This window comes from Lepisma saccharinum, chromosome 1, assembly GCF_977018435.1.
Source record: "Lepisma saccharinum chromosome 1, izLepSacc3.1, whole genome shotgun sequence".
Lineage (NCBI taxonomy): Eukaryota > Metazoa > Arthropoda > Insecta > Zygentoma > Lepismatidae > Lepisma > Lepisma saccharinum.
The window spans coordinates 70,138,677-70,157,902 of NC_139229.1; the positions used below are offsets into that span (position 1 = coordinate 70,138,677).

At 37.7% G+C, this 19,226-nt stretch overlaps 1 protein-coding gene across 1 annotated transcript; it reads left to right on the plus strand.

The window, feature by feature from the left end:
- The first annotated feature begins 930 nt into the window (after positions 1–930).
- Positions 931–18,391, plus strand: RpL37a (ribosomal protein L37a). The gene is made up of 4 exons (XM_083110803.1): positions 931–1,012; positions 10,880–11,015; positions 14,628–14,712; positions 18,277–18,391. Exons 1-4 carry the CDS (start codon positions 1,010–1,012, stop codon positions 18,335–18,337), a joined length of 285 nt encoding a protein of 94 aa, XP_082966929.1. The 5' UTR covers positions 931–1,009; the 3' UTR covers positions 18,338–18,391.
- Positions 18,392–19,226: the final 835 nt, after the last annotated feature.

A 19,226-nucleotide genomic window follows, 5' to 3' on the forward strand; every position in this document is an offset into this window, starting at 1 on the left:
AACCCGTGACCCACTGTTTACAAGGTGACGACGCTAACACTGCGCCCTGAAAAGTCGGGATCGGGAAAAAAAATTCCCGTCCCGATCCCGACTTCGTGAAATGACTTCCCGACTTTTCGGGATCCCGAGCAGTCGGGAAATACCGAATGGCCATTTTAAAAAGTCGTTAATTTTCGACGTTTTCTGCATTGTAAATTTCTGGAACTTATCGCAAATTGTTAGTTTTTATTGCAGAAAGGCAAAAACAATCACTTAAAGTGAAAATTACGTGTAGAATTCGAGATTTTTAGAGCTTCGGGAAATTTCGATCATTTCCCGTTCCGAAAATTTCCCGACCTTGTCTGGAAATAGCAAACATTTCCCGTCCCGACCAAAAAAATTCTGTCCCACACACCCCTACTGTTAGGACATAATTCATCTTCAAGAAATGGAGCACACGTTTTTGCACTGGAAGTTACAAGATACTTGTGTTTTACACAGTAATATATTACTTTTTGCTGTCGCTCTGCGGCCCATGCTAAGTTTAAGGGGCGAGCCGAAGCCCTGCTTGCACGTTTTCTCCCTTCAATTGCTTCAGTGACTTGGTTGGATTTCAGCAGTGTTGAAACTGTTGTTTCTCCAGAACCAAAACAAATGCCGCCTAGATATTTTGCACATCTTATTTTTCTGTCATTATCCTAAAAATAAATGGATTTAAAACGTATTTCATGTCAGTGGAAATATCCATTAAGTCAGTGCACAGACAAATAAAGATAAATAAATGCCCGCAATCATCCCCCGATGGTAACGCTTCAGGATTAATTTTCTTTTGAAAAAATGTGAATAATTATTTCATGACACTATTGAAATTCACATTTGTGTTTTAGTGAGATAAACAAAATCGAAAGTAGTCGTTCTCAATATAGAAAATGGCTAAAGGAGCAAATTTGAAGTGAAATTCAGAACGCGACTCTACAAAGAGGAACTGGCAACATTCGTTCTTCCATCGACAAAACGTGTACTCTAGAACATGGTAAGTTTGTGAAGAAATGTTTTGAGAATCAATTTATTTTTATTTCATCGTTACTTTAATAGTGGATTTCTATATGGAATATTCGATTCCATTTACCCTGCTGTAAACTGACGTTTGTAAAATATGAATATTTGTATGTTTGAAGGTAGAATTACCATGACGGAGAAAGAGAGCGAATCTGTCCTACGGAAAATGTATCAACAATTTGTTATATCGAGACTTGGATGAAAATTAGTTAAAAACATAAACGACAAAAAAGGCAATGAATTCTTTACCAAGTATATTCATTGTCTTTATTTTCTCCTATGTAAAGTCCTGGTATTATCCGCAAATCGTGCAAGAGTAGATTCTAAGAGTACTCAAATCAACCTGTCCCATCCGTTCGTTTCAATTTTTTATGTAATAAAATGTACTAAGTTGTGGAACACACACTGATAAGACACTGTGCATTTATGTATTTAATCAAAGGTTGTTGGCTCGAAACCGTATGGAACATTGTTAATGGTTCCAATCCAGACACCAAGGAAACAGACTGTGTACAGAGAGTACTGCATACTTGCATGTGTAATTTCATGGCCACCTACCCTATCCTTAAATATATCTTTTCATTGTTTTACATTCATTTCTTCTTCTGTGCTAAACTTTTCACACTAAAAGAGCCAACATTTTTGATGTTCCATACGCTGCAGTCACAAATACTTTGTTTTATGTATTTGTTTCAAAGTCCAATTGCGATATATTGAGTGGAAATTTTTGTTTTCTTGGTGAGCATACCTGATTTATTCAGAATAGCTCAGAAAAATGATCTGCAAAGTAAATCTCAAGGCGAGGAAAAATTTCCTGGAGGAGAAAATCGAGAAAAACTGATGTTGTCCGGATATGCGTGATTGAACGTATTGAGGACATTTTTCGATGATGAAGCACATATTTAGGGGTGGAATGAGTGCTAATGGAACCTAACTAACAGGCCTAACCTAACCTCGTAGGCATACCTCGTTCCCGTGAATGGTTAGTGACAGAAAGTGTAAAAAGAAAAAGTTACTTACCCTACGGATGCCGGAGCGCCGGTTGTCTGCTAGCACGGTTTTGTAAACTGGCAAGAAGGAGTGCACAAGAAAGATGTAAAGGGGCAAGAAGAACGTAAACTAGAATCTAGCCGTACCAGTTTCATAGATCGGAGAAACATTAAAATCGGATATTTTGTGTTTCTCATGGTTCGTACTTACCAATTGTGTGTGCGGAATATAGTGCAAGGTGCCATTATGCTTTTTACACGAAAACAAACACTTTCTCTACTAAAATAAGCCATTTTTCTAAGTGCTACCGAAAGGACATTACGGTGCGATATCTCTTGCTTTGCGAATGATAACCCTTATTTTGTTTTCGATTGTCAGTGTTTCCAACTCTATTATGCATGAAAATTGCTCTGTTCGACGAATGATTGGGTTTTTATACTTTCAAGTCACGAAACCTGCAAAGTTAGGCAAGTTGATTAGGTTAGTAAAAATTGAGAGGTTAACTTGGCATCACAGCATCTTTCACATCTTTATTCCATGACACATCGTTACATGTTAGGAAGTTACATGTACTGCATGTGTCTACTGGGACCATGAAAAAAGCTTTAGGGTTTCCTCTTTCTATTCCACTGAATACCACCGTGGTGGCTCAGTCTGTAACACATTGACTACGATGCTAAAGGTCACGGGTTCAATCCCCGGCCGGTTCAAATCCGGAAACTGAATAACATGGGTACCTGGGGAAACCCTGGTGGGTAAAGGAGGTCACAGGCGTGATGCTGATCACATCTCCCCCACTCATGACCGGATCAAGAAAGTGTGGGGCGTTACCCCCACACCCCCTATATGCCTTCATGGCATGGTGCTATGTACAGGGGAGCACTTTACAGTTTTTTATTCCACTGAACACCCACTGTCTCTCAACTGGACGTCCTCTTCTATTTACACACTTCTTCGTTTTGTCATACTTCACTTCATCTATTTCCACAACAATTCCTTGACCACCTGTGGGACGAGAATTTTCAGTTACCCATTCCTCACAAACGTGTCTGCAAATGTTTGACCAGTCAACATCAGTTCTTGTACTCACGTCTAATTCCTCTTCTATTACAGCTTCTACGGCAGATCAAGCCAGAGATTGCAAAAAATGATTATCTTATCCACCGATAGGTTACTGGAACCTATAAATGTGCCATTTGTTGCGGAACGTTTGCATCCACACAGAACTTTCTTACGACGTAATTTACCTTGTCCATCGATTCTCTTCCAACAAATATACAACGAATTGCCATCGTGTCCAATGTGCACCTTACATGCACTGCCACATTTTCCACAATCAACTTCTTCCTTCACTATGCCGTGTTGGATTGTAAAATCCAAGGGATCTTCTATGCCCGATAATAACCTCACGTCACATCCAAGACACGCCATTTTCTCGTAAAAAAAAAAAGGGTGCGTTTGGAAACCCTGATTCCACTAGCGAGATCGCGTGACTTCCGACGCTAAAATCATCTGCAGGTACATAATGGAAACAACGGCATAATGTTGTCGCTTTACACAAAAGGCAAGATCATTACATCAAAAGAGATTATTTATTGTTCTGCTGCATTCTACGGTGAAGTTTTCAGTTTCCGCAGCATTTTGTACTCTGCAGAAGCTAGTTTTCGTAAGTACTTTTCTTAGTAAAAATGAAGAAATGTGTGTCTGATCTATGAACCTGTTACCATATATTTACCATTATAGAGATGCTAAGAATGCAAGTTTGCTTTACATTTCTGCGTTCTACTAGTTTCATCCTAGTGTCCAATATTCTTTTGAGCGGCAAAGCAGGCATCAACTCAAATTCTACTATTCTTTATGCTTCAGAATATAGAAATGTCAGCATCTTGATGCAAGAATGTAAAGTAGTTGCTGAAAATTGCTTGTATTTGCTTATTCAGATTTGGAAATTTTCAAAGTTTGTGTTAATACAGAATGGTGACATGAGAGATGGAACCTGGGTATTTTGGATCCAAAAGGTTTTTCTTCCTGCTGTTTCGGGAGCATCTAAACTAGGGCCTACAATCTCGTACATCTTGACAAACTAAATAATATGATGTTGGTTAGTCTTTTGAGATTTGGAATGTGGAAAATATAATGAAGATGAAATGCACTGAAAAGTCTTACATACCATGGTGATTACGAGGGTCACTATTTATATTTTGAGCCTAACAATGAAAAAACAGGTGGCATTGAAAACTGCTTTATTGTTTTTCGAAGTATTCTCCTTTATGGTCAATACACTTTTGCATTCGTTCGAACCATTTGTGAAAGCAGTTTTTCCAATCTTCTTGAGACACCTCCATAATATGGTTTTTGAACGCATCAACGGCATCTTCCGCCGACGAAAATCGTTGTCCATGTAATTTATTCTTGACATTCGGGAACAAGAAGAAGTCATTGGGTGCCAAATCAGGACTGTACGGCGGATGACCCATCAATTCGATTTTTTGACTGTTCATAAAGTCGATTGTTAGACGAGATGTGTGACAGCTGGCATTGTCTTGATGAAGAATGATCCGACGGCGTTTGTTTGTTTTCCGTATTTGACGGAAGACCTCTGGCAAACAAATTGTTGTGTACCATTCAGAGTTGACCGTCCTACGTTCCTCTAAAGGCACAGCTTTTCTCCAACGAACAGCATTAAATCAAGGTTATCAGTTTCTCGAGTAAAATAACAGTCATGGATTTCACAGTTAGTAGCTATTAATTAGAATTTGTCGGTGTTCAAAAATTGTAAATAAAAGAAAATGGAAATCCAACAACCTCAAATTTTCTGATTATTTTAAAATTTCATAGAATTCCCTCTTTGCCTACAATTTGACCCGTCTCCGCTTCAAACAAAGATGAGCAATTCGCTCAAGCTGGTTCCCGAAATAAATAAAGAAACAGAATCTAGAGCAGAATTTTGTTCGGAACGGAAGAGTTATTGCCAAGTATGTTTGTCAGTTTTCTGCAGTTGCCACATGACCAGTTTTCCCGAAAAAACAGGCGACCATTTGTTTCGATGTGCTTCGAGCGCGAACAACTTTTGTTGGATTGGGTTCATCTTGAAACCCCCATACAGTCGACTGCTGTTTACGTTCCGGCTCATATGCATATATCCATGATTCGTCACCTGTTACAATCTTATATACGTGTTTTGAAGCACCACGATTGTATTTATTGAGCATTTGTTTGCACCAATTGACGCGAGCATCTTTTTGAGTTTTTGTCAAATTGTGTGGGATCCAACGAGAACATACCTTTCTCACAGCTAAATGATCATGTAATATTTTATATATGCTGGTGGAACTAATGCCTATGATTGCCTCAATCTCACAGTATGTCACATGACAATCTTGCAGTATTAGGTTTTGCACAGCATCAATGTTTTCTTGAACAACAACTGATTTTGGACGACCTTCGCGAATGGCGGCCACGATTACATTCGTTATACCAGCGTTTCACAGTAGCAAAGGATGGGGCTTCATCGCCAAATGTGGAAGTAAGTAGATTGATGCACTCTTGTCTTGATAATCCACGTCGAAAATCGTAAAAAAACATCGCACGAAAATGTTCACGAGTTAATTCCATTTTATTGTTGTCGCGCAATCTCCAAGGCAACATAAACAACACAAATGAAGCTATTGACAAAACATTTGAAGTAGGTTATGGTCAATAATGCCAGACGATACCGTGGAAACGTCAAATCGCGCCTAACTTCAATCAGTGTTGCCAAGGCCCAAAATATAAATAGTGACCCTCGTAATAGAGAGAAAAACTTCGTGGAAATTAAGCATCCAGTTGTATGGTCTACCTATAAACAAAAATATATATATTGAAACAAATATGGATATGATTTTACAATTCTGGAAACTTCCCCAATTTCTTTCATATTTCGCATACTCATTAATTTAGGCCTCCTAATCACGAATCTGCAGTTAAAATTTGGCGCTCACATGTAGAACTTGCAAAATAAGGGGCTCTGTGATCGCAACAGACACCCATGTTTATCGCAAGATTTTGACGGTCCGTGGTCAAAATTAGCCTTACACGCCTTGAACCATGCACTGGTAGCCCCACAAACTATGCACGGGTAGCTCCACAAACCATTCACGGAAAGCCCCACGAACCATGGAAGGTTAGGTTAGGTTAAGCTAACATAGTTAAAATTTGGAATCATAGTAATATCAGGAATATATATTTCCTTATTTAGGTATATATATTTGTTATTTAGCTATTTGAAACATAAAGTCTTGCGTTAAACATTGGTTTTTCTTGAGAATTTGAAGGTGTCTGTTGCGATCACGGACCCGCTTATTTTGCAAGTTCTACACGTGAGCGCCAAATTTTAACTGCAGATTCGAGATAAGGAAGCCCAAATTAATGAGTATGCGAAATATGAAAGAAATTGGGGAAGTGTCCGGTATTGTAAAATTGCTCCCAAATATGACATTGAGGCAGTGTGAAAACAAGATGAGCCCAAGTTCCAATTGTGTAATTCTGATTTCATCATGGTACATAGGTATTTTTTTCATGGTTCCATTTCTATTTATGTTAACCCATACTCCGAAGTTTTAGCCATTATTGAGTGTTTGCTTGAGAGCGTTTTTTCAGTTATACACACTATTAGATTCTTCTTTTGCAACCAGCCATTCATTCACTCTCAACTTGGGTACAGACTGCTGCTGCAATCTAGATCGTGTATGGTGTTAAATATTTCATAATTAGGTTAGACAAGTTTAGTTTCAGGTTTTTGGTATTCAAATAACATCTGTAAATGCTTTTGTGGTTAGGTTAGTTGGGTCAGGTTTGAGGGCTCTTAGTGTTACAATAATTTTCAAAAATGCTTTCAACATCTCATTATTTTGGTGATGGTATCAAGCACAACACCCCTTTGAGCCTCATGGTGACAGTAATCTGTGGAATGCTTTGTGGATGGAAAGTGGGGCTATTTGCATAAGATACCTCCTACAACTTCTTTTTGATGATAAATAGGACTTTTCGGAAGTGCTAATTACTTTCAGAAAGCTTCAAATTTACTTTAACAATCATTTACACTATTCTGCAATACTTTTTCTTTCTTCAATGAACGAAATATGCCATGTTGATGGGAAGTGCAGATGCATGCTTAAGGTACTTGTACGTCTTTTTTTGGCCTATAAATTGCACTTTTCATAATTCTAAACAGTGGTAATTACTTTCACCAAAGTTCAAATTTACTGTAACAATCATTTCTACAATTTGCAATTCATCATCTTTCTCCTATGAAACTTTGAAAAAAGCATTAAGGTGGATCCCCACTATGCCGGCTGACAAGGCCACGTCAAAAGTCATTCTGCTTTGCTGCACTCTATAGACATCCTCACAGCACTGCAGTGTGGAGACGTGCATCACTCTGGTTTAACAGCTTGTTGCCAGCACACGTGAAAATGCATAACAAGCATGGTTGGCAAAAATTTGTTTTTTTAAAAAAGGAACAAAAAAAACAAGTTTTTGTTTTAAACATGTCAATCAAAAACAAAAAACATGTTTTAAACAAATGAAGCATTTAAAACAATGCTAAAAGGACTTATTTTCTAAGAATGATGATTAGGAATCTCTTAATCATTCAAGGAATTTTTGCATTTCTTGTTATAAAGTAAACACTTGATGAACTTCTTAAAATACATATTTACGCTACTGTTAAATCTCACATGTTAGCTGTTCGAGAAGGATAAACTAATTCTCACTATCCACGTACTAGCTACTCTGTTTTCTGAAATACATTCATTCATCATGAATGCAACAAAATATTGACATTGACAACTATGTGCAGTGTGTCAAGTGCGAAACAAATCTGTTTCATCTTTATACTATTTGATTGTATAAAAGTTTTAAACACTACAACACTTGTAAAAATAAATAAAGAGAGAAAGAAAAAACAAAGCCAGGTGTTTTAAACGTGCCCAAGGGTAATCAATATGATATGTTTCTTTGTTAACTCAGTATATTTTTCAGCCACTGACAATACACAAAATGACATGGATTGAATGAAAACACAAAGTTACAAGACACGCAAGTAACCAGAGTATCAAATATCAAGTGTCAAAATGGGTTTTAAACAAGTCTAAGAAAATGTTTACAACACTGTGTTTTAAATATTTTAAACATTTGTAAAAAACAATGTGTTGTGTTTTCACCTTTTGAGTCCCAAGGCCATTTTCACCTGTAAGCCCCTTGGTCCCGAGACGATTTTGAACAAAATGCAGAGTTTCAATTAAATGAGTGTAGATTGGAGGCTAATTGCCCTAGAAAAATGAGTGATATACCGTTGTACGCGGAATGAACCAGAGATTCAGACTATAGGAAATTTATGCAAATTCGGCGTATATGTGATGGGGTGAGGGGGTTAACTCTCAAAATTCCAAAATGATGGTGGAAAAAATGGGGTCCCCCTCCCCCCAAGAAAAAGTACATGACAGCGTCGACATGCACATGGAAATGATCGCTGACATGTAAGGAACACAAAAATTTGCATTACTATCATATGACCAATGTAACGTGAGTTGTACCTCCAAAAGGTGGCACGCCACTGATTAAGGCTTCAAAATGCAGCAGTACCTTGAAATGACTTTAGCTCGGAGATTATTTGCCCTGGAGATATGAATGATATACCATTGTACGCAGAATGAATCACAGATTCAGAAGACACATAATTTATGCACATTCGGCGTACATATGGAAGGGGAAAGGGGGAATCCCCTGAAAAATACTTTTTAAAAAAATATATGGGTTTCTACCCCCCATAGAAATTATCACTGGCATGTAAGAAACAAAAATATTTGCATCATTGTCATATGACCAATGTAACGAGAGTTGTACCTCTGAAACGAAAGGCTTGTATGCCACTGTCTCAAGCTTCGAAATTGAGCAAAATGCAGAGTTACATTGAAATGACTATAGCTCAGAAACTAAATGCCCTAGAGATATGGAAGATATACTGTTGTACGCAGAATGTATCACAGATTCAGACAATACTGTTGTACGCAGAATGTATCACAGATTCAGACAATATATAATTTATGCAAATTCGGCATATATATTGAGGGGAAAGGGAAAAATCCCCCATAAATAATTTAAAAAAATTGTCACCACTCAAAAAATATCCTCTCACTTGGGCACAAAATGACACACCTACGCACAACTTTCACAGACGAAAAGCTAGAACGCAGTGAAAAATGAGCGCCGATTCTTGCAGCTGCTTGAAATTCTATTTTTAGACAATGCAGGGTAACCTGTGTTGCAACTTGTGGAACACTTGCGCTCAAAAACAAAGGTTTCCTTCTGCTTTGCGCCAGTCGGTGCGTTACCCACGTTGAGCATTGGCACGATTTACTTTGAAGAAAACCGCTACTAGTCGGGTTGGAATCGTCCTGACGACACATACCCACTTGCTTGGCTTTTGCGTGCAGCCTTGCCAACTGGCATAGTGGGGGCACTCCTTTGAATTGTTACCACAAGATGTGCTTGGGTGCAGAATGTTACTAGAGGAGTACCATATTGGGTGGAATGTACCGGACAAGTTATAAGTCTCAGCACACTGTACCTGTGGTTACGGTAATAGATCATGATGAGGGTGCTTGCTGCTAAGGGGTGAGCTCTAGCATGCCTACAAGGTGACTCATTTCACTTGTTTTGGCATCAGTTCAATTCACCCATGCACCATATCTCAAGTGCTAAACTTCCTGGCCCAAGTTCCATTTGTCTTATTGCGATTTGATCATTCTACGAATGCAATATTTATATGGTTTGATTTCGATTTACGCACATACTGCAGAGTTTTAGCAATTACTTAAGATTATGTTCAATATAGGCTTTTATGGTTAGGTTAGGCAGGTCAGGTTTGGTTCTCTTAGCATTAAAATAAAGTACTTAATGCTTTCTACTAAGGTTCCAATTTACTTCTCCATTCATTCCCACTAGTCTACGATTCTTGCTGTCGTTTGTCAACGGAGAATACCTTGTCCATGGGACGTGTGCATGCTTGCGTAAGGAAATTTTAAAGTTTTTTTTCCCCAACATAAATAACTTTTTCGAATGTAATCAGTGCTCATCACTTGAAGGAAGGTTCAAATTTCGTGTGACAATGATTACCAAAATCCTGCGATAATTAGTCTTTCTGCTCGGAGAGTTTGAAAAAAAATAATCATAAAACCATCTGAACCATTACCAACTTCCGCCTAAACATAAATGTGCATTTTTTACATGATTCAATTTCTAATTGTGTCTGTTCACATGTACTTAAGAGTCTTAGTGATTATTTACTGCATGTTCTTTGTTTGCGAGCAGCCATTCATTTACTGTTGTGTATTCATGTTTTCATTGTTGAGTTAGGTGGGTCAGGTTTAGGGCTCTTTGCATCAAAAAAATGTCTCTAAATGCTTTTAGCACATGATCACCTAATATCTGGTCTCTAGCATGAAACTCCCTTTGAGCCTCATGAAACTGCCTTTGAGCCTTTCATGATAATTCTTATCAAGAGAAAACCTAGCTCGTGCAACTACATTTCATATCCTAATTTCTCTGGTAACTAATACTTAGTGAAACTTTTAACTCTGCTAATTAGTTTCTCCAAGCTTCGAACTTGCTCCCACAATCATTTCCAGTATTTTAAAGCACTTCCGAATACTACTATAAAACTTGTGACATATTCATTAAATATCATTAAATATTCAAAACAGGTGCCCTTTTGTACATTTGTGATTGAGGTAGGTAGTTAACAATACTACTAATGAAACAATAGTGACTTATTATATTACATTTTAATGGTCTGTCTTGTGCATTTCAGACGAAGGGTACATCAAGTTTTGGTAAACGCCACAATAAGACCCACACATTGTGCAGAAGATGTGGGAGGTCGTCATATCACATCCAGAAGTCTAGATGTGCCCAGTGTGGATATCCTAGAAAGAAGCTAAGGCATTGTGAGTATTTTTTATCTTTTATGCACGTGACAATAGAAATCATATAGCCTACTGTGCTTCCCTTACAACACAATTATTTTTTACAGATTTTCGTATTGACATTATTTTGCTATATACAATTCTATTCTGAATCTTAAAATATGGTGGACCATTTTGGTGTGCTCCAAATTATAATCTACGTGAGCTTTTTGAGAGTAGAGTGCTGCAAGTGTGTTCAGAGTTCCCAGTGACCTGCAGAAGTCAGTGAATTTTGGAAAATAATTCAAGAAAACTTGGAAAAAATCAGAAAGATATATAAGTTTTGTGCTTGTAATGATTAGAGACTAGAAAACACATTTGACATTTTACCTTTATTTTCACCAATATTGAACAAACTTAAATAATCAATTTGGTTAGTATGTAAAGTTGAAGAATTATTATTTATATAGTAGTATGTTAAACCATAATAGGATGGTCTGTAAAAATTGAAAATTTGGTTTGGCAAAATTAGTGCAAGACCTGTCGTTCCAATGCTTGTCTACTAAGGTTGAAAAATTATTCATATTTTACAACTGTTTGGAACCAGTCCAGTTCACTATTTAATTCTGAATGTAAGTAAGATATGAGCTGCAGTAGTCTGATCAATACGACATTGACTGCCACCTGGTTTTGATTTTCCTAGTGGGTCATATTTGGGGAGAAATTTTCTGGTAGCTCTGAGGATCACTCAGCCTCTAATTAGTGGTTCCTCAGAACATAGCACTGACCACATAACCTAACAAGGGATAGTTTTTCACCAGAAGAATGTGGTGACGTAGAGCCAGCAAAGGTCCTTAGTTTGCATCCAATCCTGGGTATTGTGTTCCTTTGCTAACCACGTGGCAGCAATTAATATACCATTTCTTTGAATCTGCAGATGATAATTCAGTTCTGTTTTTTTTTTTCCTTTATATAAATGTGAATGTATAATGGAATAACAATATTGTGTACTCTTTATTTATTCTTACTGTTTTTAACAAACTCATTTTAAAAATGGCGATCCCTCCCTTCTAAAAATAAAATTTTTTCAATGTAACATATGAATGTATTACGAGGGTCACTATTTATATTTTGAGCCTAACAATGAAAAATCAGGAATTTGGCATTGAAAACTGCTTTATTGTTTTTCGAAGTATTCTCCTTTATGGTCAATACACTTTTGCATTCGTTCGAACCATTTGTCAAAGCAGATTTTCCAATCGTTTTGAGACACCTCCATAATATGTTTTTTGAACGCATCAACGGCGTCTTCCGCCGATGAAAATCGTTGTCCACGCAATTTATTCTTGACATTCGGGAACAAGAAGAAGTCATTGGGTGCCAAATCAGGACTGTACGGCGGATGACCCATCAGTTCGATTTTTTGACTGTTCATAAAGTCTGTTGTTAGACGAGATGTGTGACAGCTGGCATTGTCTTGATGAAGAATGATCCGACGGCGTTTGTTTGTTTTCCGTATTTGACGGAAGACCTCTGGCAAACAAATTGTTGTGTACCATTCAGAGTTGACCGTTCTACGTTGCCACATGACCAGTTTTCCCGAAAAAACAGGCGACCATTTGTTTCGATGTGCTTTGAGCGCGAACAACTTTTGTTGGATTAGGTTCATCTTGAAACACCCATACAGTCGACTGCTGTTTACGTTCCGGCTCATATGCATATATCCATGATTCGTCACCTGTTACAATCTTATATACGTGTTTTGAAGCACCACGATTGTATTTATTGAGCATTTGTTTGCACCAATTGACGCGAGCGTCTTTTTGAGTTTTTGTCAAATTGTGTGGGATCCAACAAGAACATACCTTTCTCACAGCTAAATGATCATGTAATATTTTATATATGCTGGTGGAACTAATGCCTATGATTGCCTCAATCTCACAGTATGTCACATGACGATCTTGCAGTATTAGGTTTTTGCACAGCATCAATGTTTTCTTGAACAACAACTGATTTTGGACGACCTTCGCGAATGTCGTCGAAGAGCGAATGGCGGCCACAATTAAATTCGTTATACCAGCGTTTCACAGTAGCAAAGGATGGGGCTTCATCGCCAAATGTGGAAGTAAGTAGATCGATGCACTCTTGTCTTGATAATCCACGTCGAAAATCGTAAAAAAATCATCGCACGAAAATGTTCACGAGTTAATTCCATTTTATTGTTGTCGCGCAATCTCCAAGGCAACATAAACAACACAAATGAAGCTATTGACAAAACATTAGAAGTACTTTATGGTCAATAATGCCAGACGATACCGTGGAAACGTCATATCGCACCTAACTTCAATCAGTGTTGCCAAGGCTCAAAATATAAATAGTGACCCTCGTATTCTTCAACCATCGTATATTTGTGGTATGTTTCACTTTTACTTGTAATAATAGAAACAAAAAGAAATCTCATCCAAAGTTTTTCAGAAGTTCTTTATTAATCTAGCTTGTACTTTTGTATTGACTACCTTTTTAAATTGTACATTCTATAGAATTTGCCCCAAAGAGGACACAAGGTTTCCATTAACTTAGAAATTCAGAAAAACTTTGTAGAAACATCGACAAATCTGGTTGAATCAGAAATTTATTAATTTTTTGGCTTTCCAGGTTTTGAAATCTTTCACTTTTTCTTCCCAACTGGGATATTTCATGGAAAAAGTATTTTACTTTTAGATAAGGCATAACTTACACCACATTCCATCATTTCACTAAGTAGCAAATGTCCAGTTTAGTCATGTACTTACTTTTCAGTTACTTAAACTTGGGACACATCATGTGCATTCTTCAGGCATTAGGACAGGAATGATCAATGTTTAAAATGTACGAAAATAAATGGTAGCTATTTCTCAATAAACGAATGGCCAACAGGAAGTGCTTTCTTTACATTCTGAACAAGACCGTCAGTTGCCAGCCAGAAATGAGTAGGAAGAAGTAACAAGACACTCTGCATTGTCTTTTGATTTTAACCCTCATATGTTTTATACTTCGCTTATTCACATCATGTTACTTCTTCAGGAGTTAGGACAAGAATAAGGTAAAAAAGGTTGTTTTTTTTTACCCTTTTTACCTTATTCTTGTCTTAACTCCTGATGAAGTAACATGATGTGGTGAAAGTTTGACTTACATGCCTAAACTGGATTTCTGCTTTAGTGGGAGCACAGGCAAAAGAACCCATGCAGAACCGTGTGTCCTGTCCGCCGTTGTTGCATGTAGAGTGGAGCAAGCTTCCCCATGGCCAGAGCTGAACGGATGGAGAAGATGCATGATGGCTTCTGGACAAAGGTTCTATTGTTTGTGGTTTCACTATACCTAGGAATGTTTTTTATTGTCATACTTTCAGCAATATTGGTAAACTTTGATTAACTTGTGAAGTTGAAGTCATCACTTGTTATTCAAAGGTATCTGAAAAATTTAGGATGATTATAATTTAACTAAATGATCCTAGTAGAGCCTGCATTTCAGTGTTCTAATTTCTAAAGTGCATTATTTTATGTCTTGTGTGCACAGCTGCTGGGTATGATAGTAAATTGTATTGTAATTTTTACTGTCGAATAGGTAATTGCTTAATGTTTTATTTCCAATGAGTTTTTCTTTTTTTGCCCCTAGTCAACTGGAGTGTTAAAGCTCAAAGGAGGAAGACCACAGGGACAGGCAGAATGCGTCATCTGAGATCAGTGCATAAGAGATTTAGGTGAGTGTTTCCAGAAACTCATGTGGTACTGGTTTAAAAGTACTGTTACATCCAGGTCCGAGATGGTGTTAGTACTACTCTGGAACTGTGATATAGGGGATGTGACTAAGTTGATTTTCAACATATGACCACCATCTGAGTTTCATTTTAAGTCCACTTTTATGCACAGATAGGCTAATTGGGACTGGACCTACATTATAAAGTGGTATCCAAACCACTATGACACCTGTGTGATGCCCTGACTACCATATGAAAATGCCATATTAGAGGGGTTGTGGTCAGTGACTGAGGATATAGCACCTTGAAAATTACATTTGATTTTTTTTAATTAGTAGATTCTGATCTTTTAACAAAATTTTGATGATATGGGAATTATTTTGGAAGTTCCTTAGGTGGCAGATGCTGCCAACATTAATAGAACCTTTGAAAGTAGGTAAAGCTAAAAAGGTAAAGTGGTCCCCTGTGCTTAGCGCCACGCCATGAAGGCATATAGGGTCGTGAGTGGGGGTGATGTGATTAGCATCATGCCCTGACTGCCTTTGCATCCCAGGGTTTCCCCCAGGTACCCATGTCATTCGACGCTGGGTGGGTGGCGGGGCTGCTTCCAACGTTAGAAAAGTTCCCGGATTTGAACGGCACTGTGGAAAGAGTTAGTAGTTTGTTTAGATATATTTAAAACAAAAATTTTCTTTCAAGATATGGAAATCACAAGTATCCAACATAGTGAAAACATTTATTGCACTTTTCATTTGTATAACTAACATCTTCATGCCAAGGCTGGCTATAGAGATAAGGAGGCCAGATAATATATTTTCTAATGAAATCCCATTTTTCTATTATAACTGGTAATTTATTGCTTGGTCAGTAATTTTTTTTTTATTTGCCAGTAACTGTGACTACTTTTCTGTAAGATGTGTTTTCAATGATCAATACAGGAAAACCTCGTTAATACGAAGTTCAAGGGACCAAAAAATGTCAACTTCATATTAAACGACTTCGAGTTATCCAAACTTTTCAAGGTGGCGCCTGTTTTCAGGTGTAAATAAAGTAGAGTATAAATTACCCCCAACAAATGATGTTTTATACTTGGTGGTAGCTCAGAAAATGAGCTTTATATGTACTATATAATAATATTGTAAGTTTTAAAGAAAGTGTAAAAAATGTTGCACAAAATGAGAACACGGAGCTTAACGCGGACACAAAGATTCCAAGGAGACTGTTAACACAATGTTTATCCTACCTAGTTATACAACCGGTTATGCACGGGATGCATGTCGTGGCAAAAAGTCTTATAAAAAATGGTATTTTCTTTTAATTGTGCAAAGTCGTTGCTCTTCTACGAAAATCTTACAATTTTAGTTCATAAAACCCGTTTGCATGGAGACCTACGGAAAGGAAAACAGTCTCGTTTATTGCAAGAAGTGAAACTCGGAAGAATCTTGACAGTAGTCACACTGGCGCGAGCAAGAGATCGGAGATAATCGGACAGAATGAATATTGGATTTTATGTGCGTTCCGTTACAGCATTAACTGGTAAGAGTAGATTCTCTTGGGATAGAATCACAACCTTTCCCTGAACAAAAAATCGGGGCTGTAAATTTCGTTCTGGTTCGGCTGTCTAAAACAACATTCGTAAAAAAGAGTCATGTATTCTTTGCTTCAGTTAACTTCATATTCGCCCCCCCCCTCCCCCTTTGCAGGGATCAGTTCAAACTCTTCCTCAACTTGCATTGTAATCCACTCTGAAAAAGTAAACACACAACTTGCGATCTGTTTGCACCCAATGTGTATCCTAGGACACATTAAACAGTGCGGCACTCGATAATCACTCTGGTTTGGATCCCACTTTAAACTGTATATTTATTTAGTCCGGCTTAGCTCATCAGCATAAAATGAACTAAAAACAAGCTTTACGAAACTTGCGTATTTTCAGATTAATCGACATTTGCGAGATTCAAAACAAGGAAGCTTATTTCTTCGCACTGGATGAGTCATTGCAGTTATCGGCAAGCGAGAGCTTTCCAGATGCTAGACTAAACACTGGCGCCAGCTGCAGCGTAAACACAGTGAGACCGGCTGGACATTAGAGCAGCAGGTGGCAGAAGGGAAATCATCGGCATTTTAAAGATAATGCAGTTTTGTTGAAGACCGAACTTTTATCAGCAGTGTGAAAAAAAATGATCCTTGCATTACCTTTTACCATGCAACAGACAATAATACGGGCAATATTTCCTATCCAGCCAGACAAGAAAGAGAGACATGAATTCTGCAATTATCACATTACCATGCACACCAGTGGCGGATAATGAGCTGTTATAGGAGAAGGAAGGGGGTCACTTTTCTTTTACTTATCATGCGGTTTTTGTTCGTTTTAAAGAAGGTATTCAGAACTGTTTGCTTTTTTTAGAGGCCAAAGAAAAGGAGCCCGTGTGCGCACACAAGCAAGAAAATTGTGGCCGAAACCCCCCCCCCCCCTGTTTGCTGATAGATAAAGGGGAGAAGTCACTCAGACAATAAACCACTGTTTTGGCAAATTTTATGACCGGCACAGTTGGGAAACGTATGAAGCGGGAAACTGGAGTTGCAACATACGTAAGATCGACGTCAACTTTTGCGGGAAACCTAGAGGACAACGCATTAAGTGGGTTGACGATCTTTAGTTGGCCTATGCGGCTTTGATTATCTGTAACAATTCCCTTTTTTTTATGAAGTTCTACAGGGCACAAAGAACACGCTTTTAATGAAAGTGGTTACCGGAAGTTGTCGGCTACCAGGCCAAAAGTTGCTTGCTCACGGGAAATTGCTGTATCTCGAGCTCAGAGCCAGACAGATGGGTGAGACTTCCAGGCGCCACGCATCTTGTATTTTGGAACATTCGTGCGATCTTATCTCGCATTTCTCATCTAGCACTGGTGAATATTTCCAAGGTGGCGCATTCAGCGGGGAAAGAGCTTGACCTCCCATGCACATTGACAAAGAATGTCAATGTCCAGCGGGCATTTCGTGCTGCTTCCCTCGAGTTGTCAGCAGCTCTTAGGACAAGGAAACATGTCAAAGTCAAGTTAAAAATAACGTCCAAGCTTACGCATAGGCAGGTGTCTACTTCGAATTAAGCGTGGAAGGGTCTTGTAAACAACTTCGTATTAAAAATTATCCGTATTTCGATTTATCCATACTGAAATACATTATAAATCCTATCTTATCGGCTGGGGGATGGGAAGAACTTCGGATTAAAGGGTACTTCGTATTAACCAATATCGTATTAACGAGGTTTTCTTGTAATAAGAATAGACATGAATTTTTTGCTGTTACTCATAAGTATTGATGCAATCTTTAGTGGCGACAGTTTATCAGTTATGTTAAGAAATGGAGTGCATCATTCATAACCTAATTAATGTAACTATGAATAGGTTAATTGTCGATGTTACTGCTTAACTGCTTTATTCATAATAATTAATAAGCTAAGGTACACATAAATAACACATTATTTAGTGTTAGTGCGCAGTTATAGTTTTTCCTTGTTCTACTTTAAAATGGCTTGAAAAATATTTTTTTTCCTTCCAGGAATGGCTTCAGGGAAGGAAAGCCAAGACCACGTAAACCTGCCACTAATCCTACTTCATAAAAAAAGTGTTGCTTGGATTGTATATTCATGGAAAAATAAACAATAAGAAATGTATCTGTCTTACTTTGGTTACCACCTTTGATGCTTTTCTTAAAGTATGCAAATTTTTGATAGCCTCCCTTTTCATGTTAAAATGAATAAAATGTTAAAAAGAGAGGTGATAGTATTCATAAATGCAATTCCCGTAAGGATACATATAAATTATTTTACGTTGGTGGTTGATATTTTTCCTTCTTTTACATAGCTTTTTTTCCTATTTAGGGTAATTGTATAACAAAGAGGTAGGATTCAATCCAGACACAGACAATGGTAATGAGTCCAACAATCATTGTTATACATTAATCAGCTTTGATGCTTGTTGAAATTGGGCAATAATTTTAAAACTACGGTGAATTTATTCCTGTGGAAAGGAATCCATTTTTGCTCACATACTGTATTTACGCGTGTATAATGCACACCCTGTTTTTTGATGGGTAAAAGTTACAAAAAATTATATCTCGTATATAATGTGCAGTAAAATACAGTTTCAAGAAATGGCTTTCTTAGTTGTAAGTCATAAAGCTGTTGCTATCCTGATCAAGAGTGAATAACATCACCTTTTCAATGAGTCACCTGTTGCTATGTAGACCAAGAGGAGAATATCATCTTGTGTAAACAATGTCTCCAACCCATGCCACCTTCCTCTTCTTCCTCCACTGTGTTGAGCATCCCAAAGTTTTCACTCTTTAACCACCTTAATTATTCTGTAATAGTAGAAAGAGAGATCAAAATTACGGTATGGATTTGCAGTTCTCAGGAAGTTATTTTCTATTTCTCGCCCTACAAATACATCTGATATGCATCCCATGTGGCGCATGCTCGAATTCCTCCAGAGTTGCACTGATTTTCT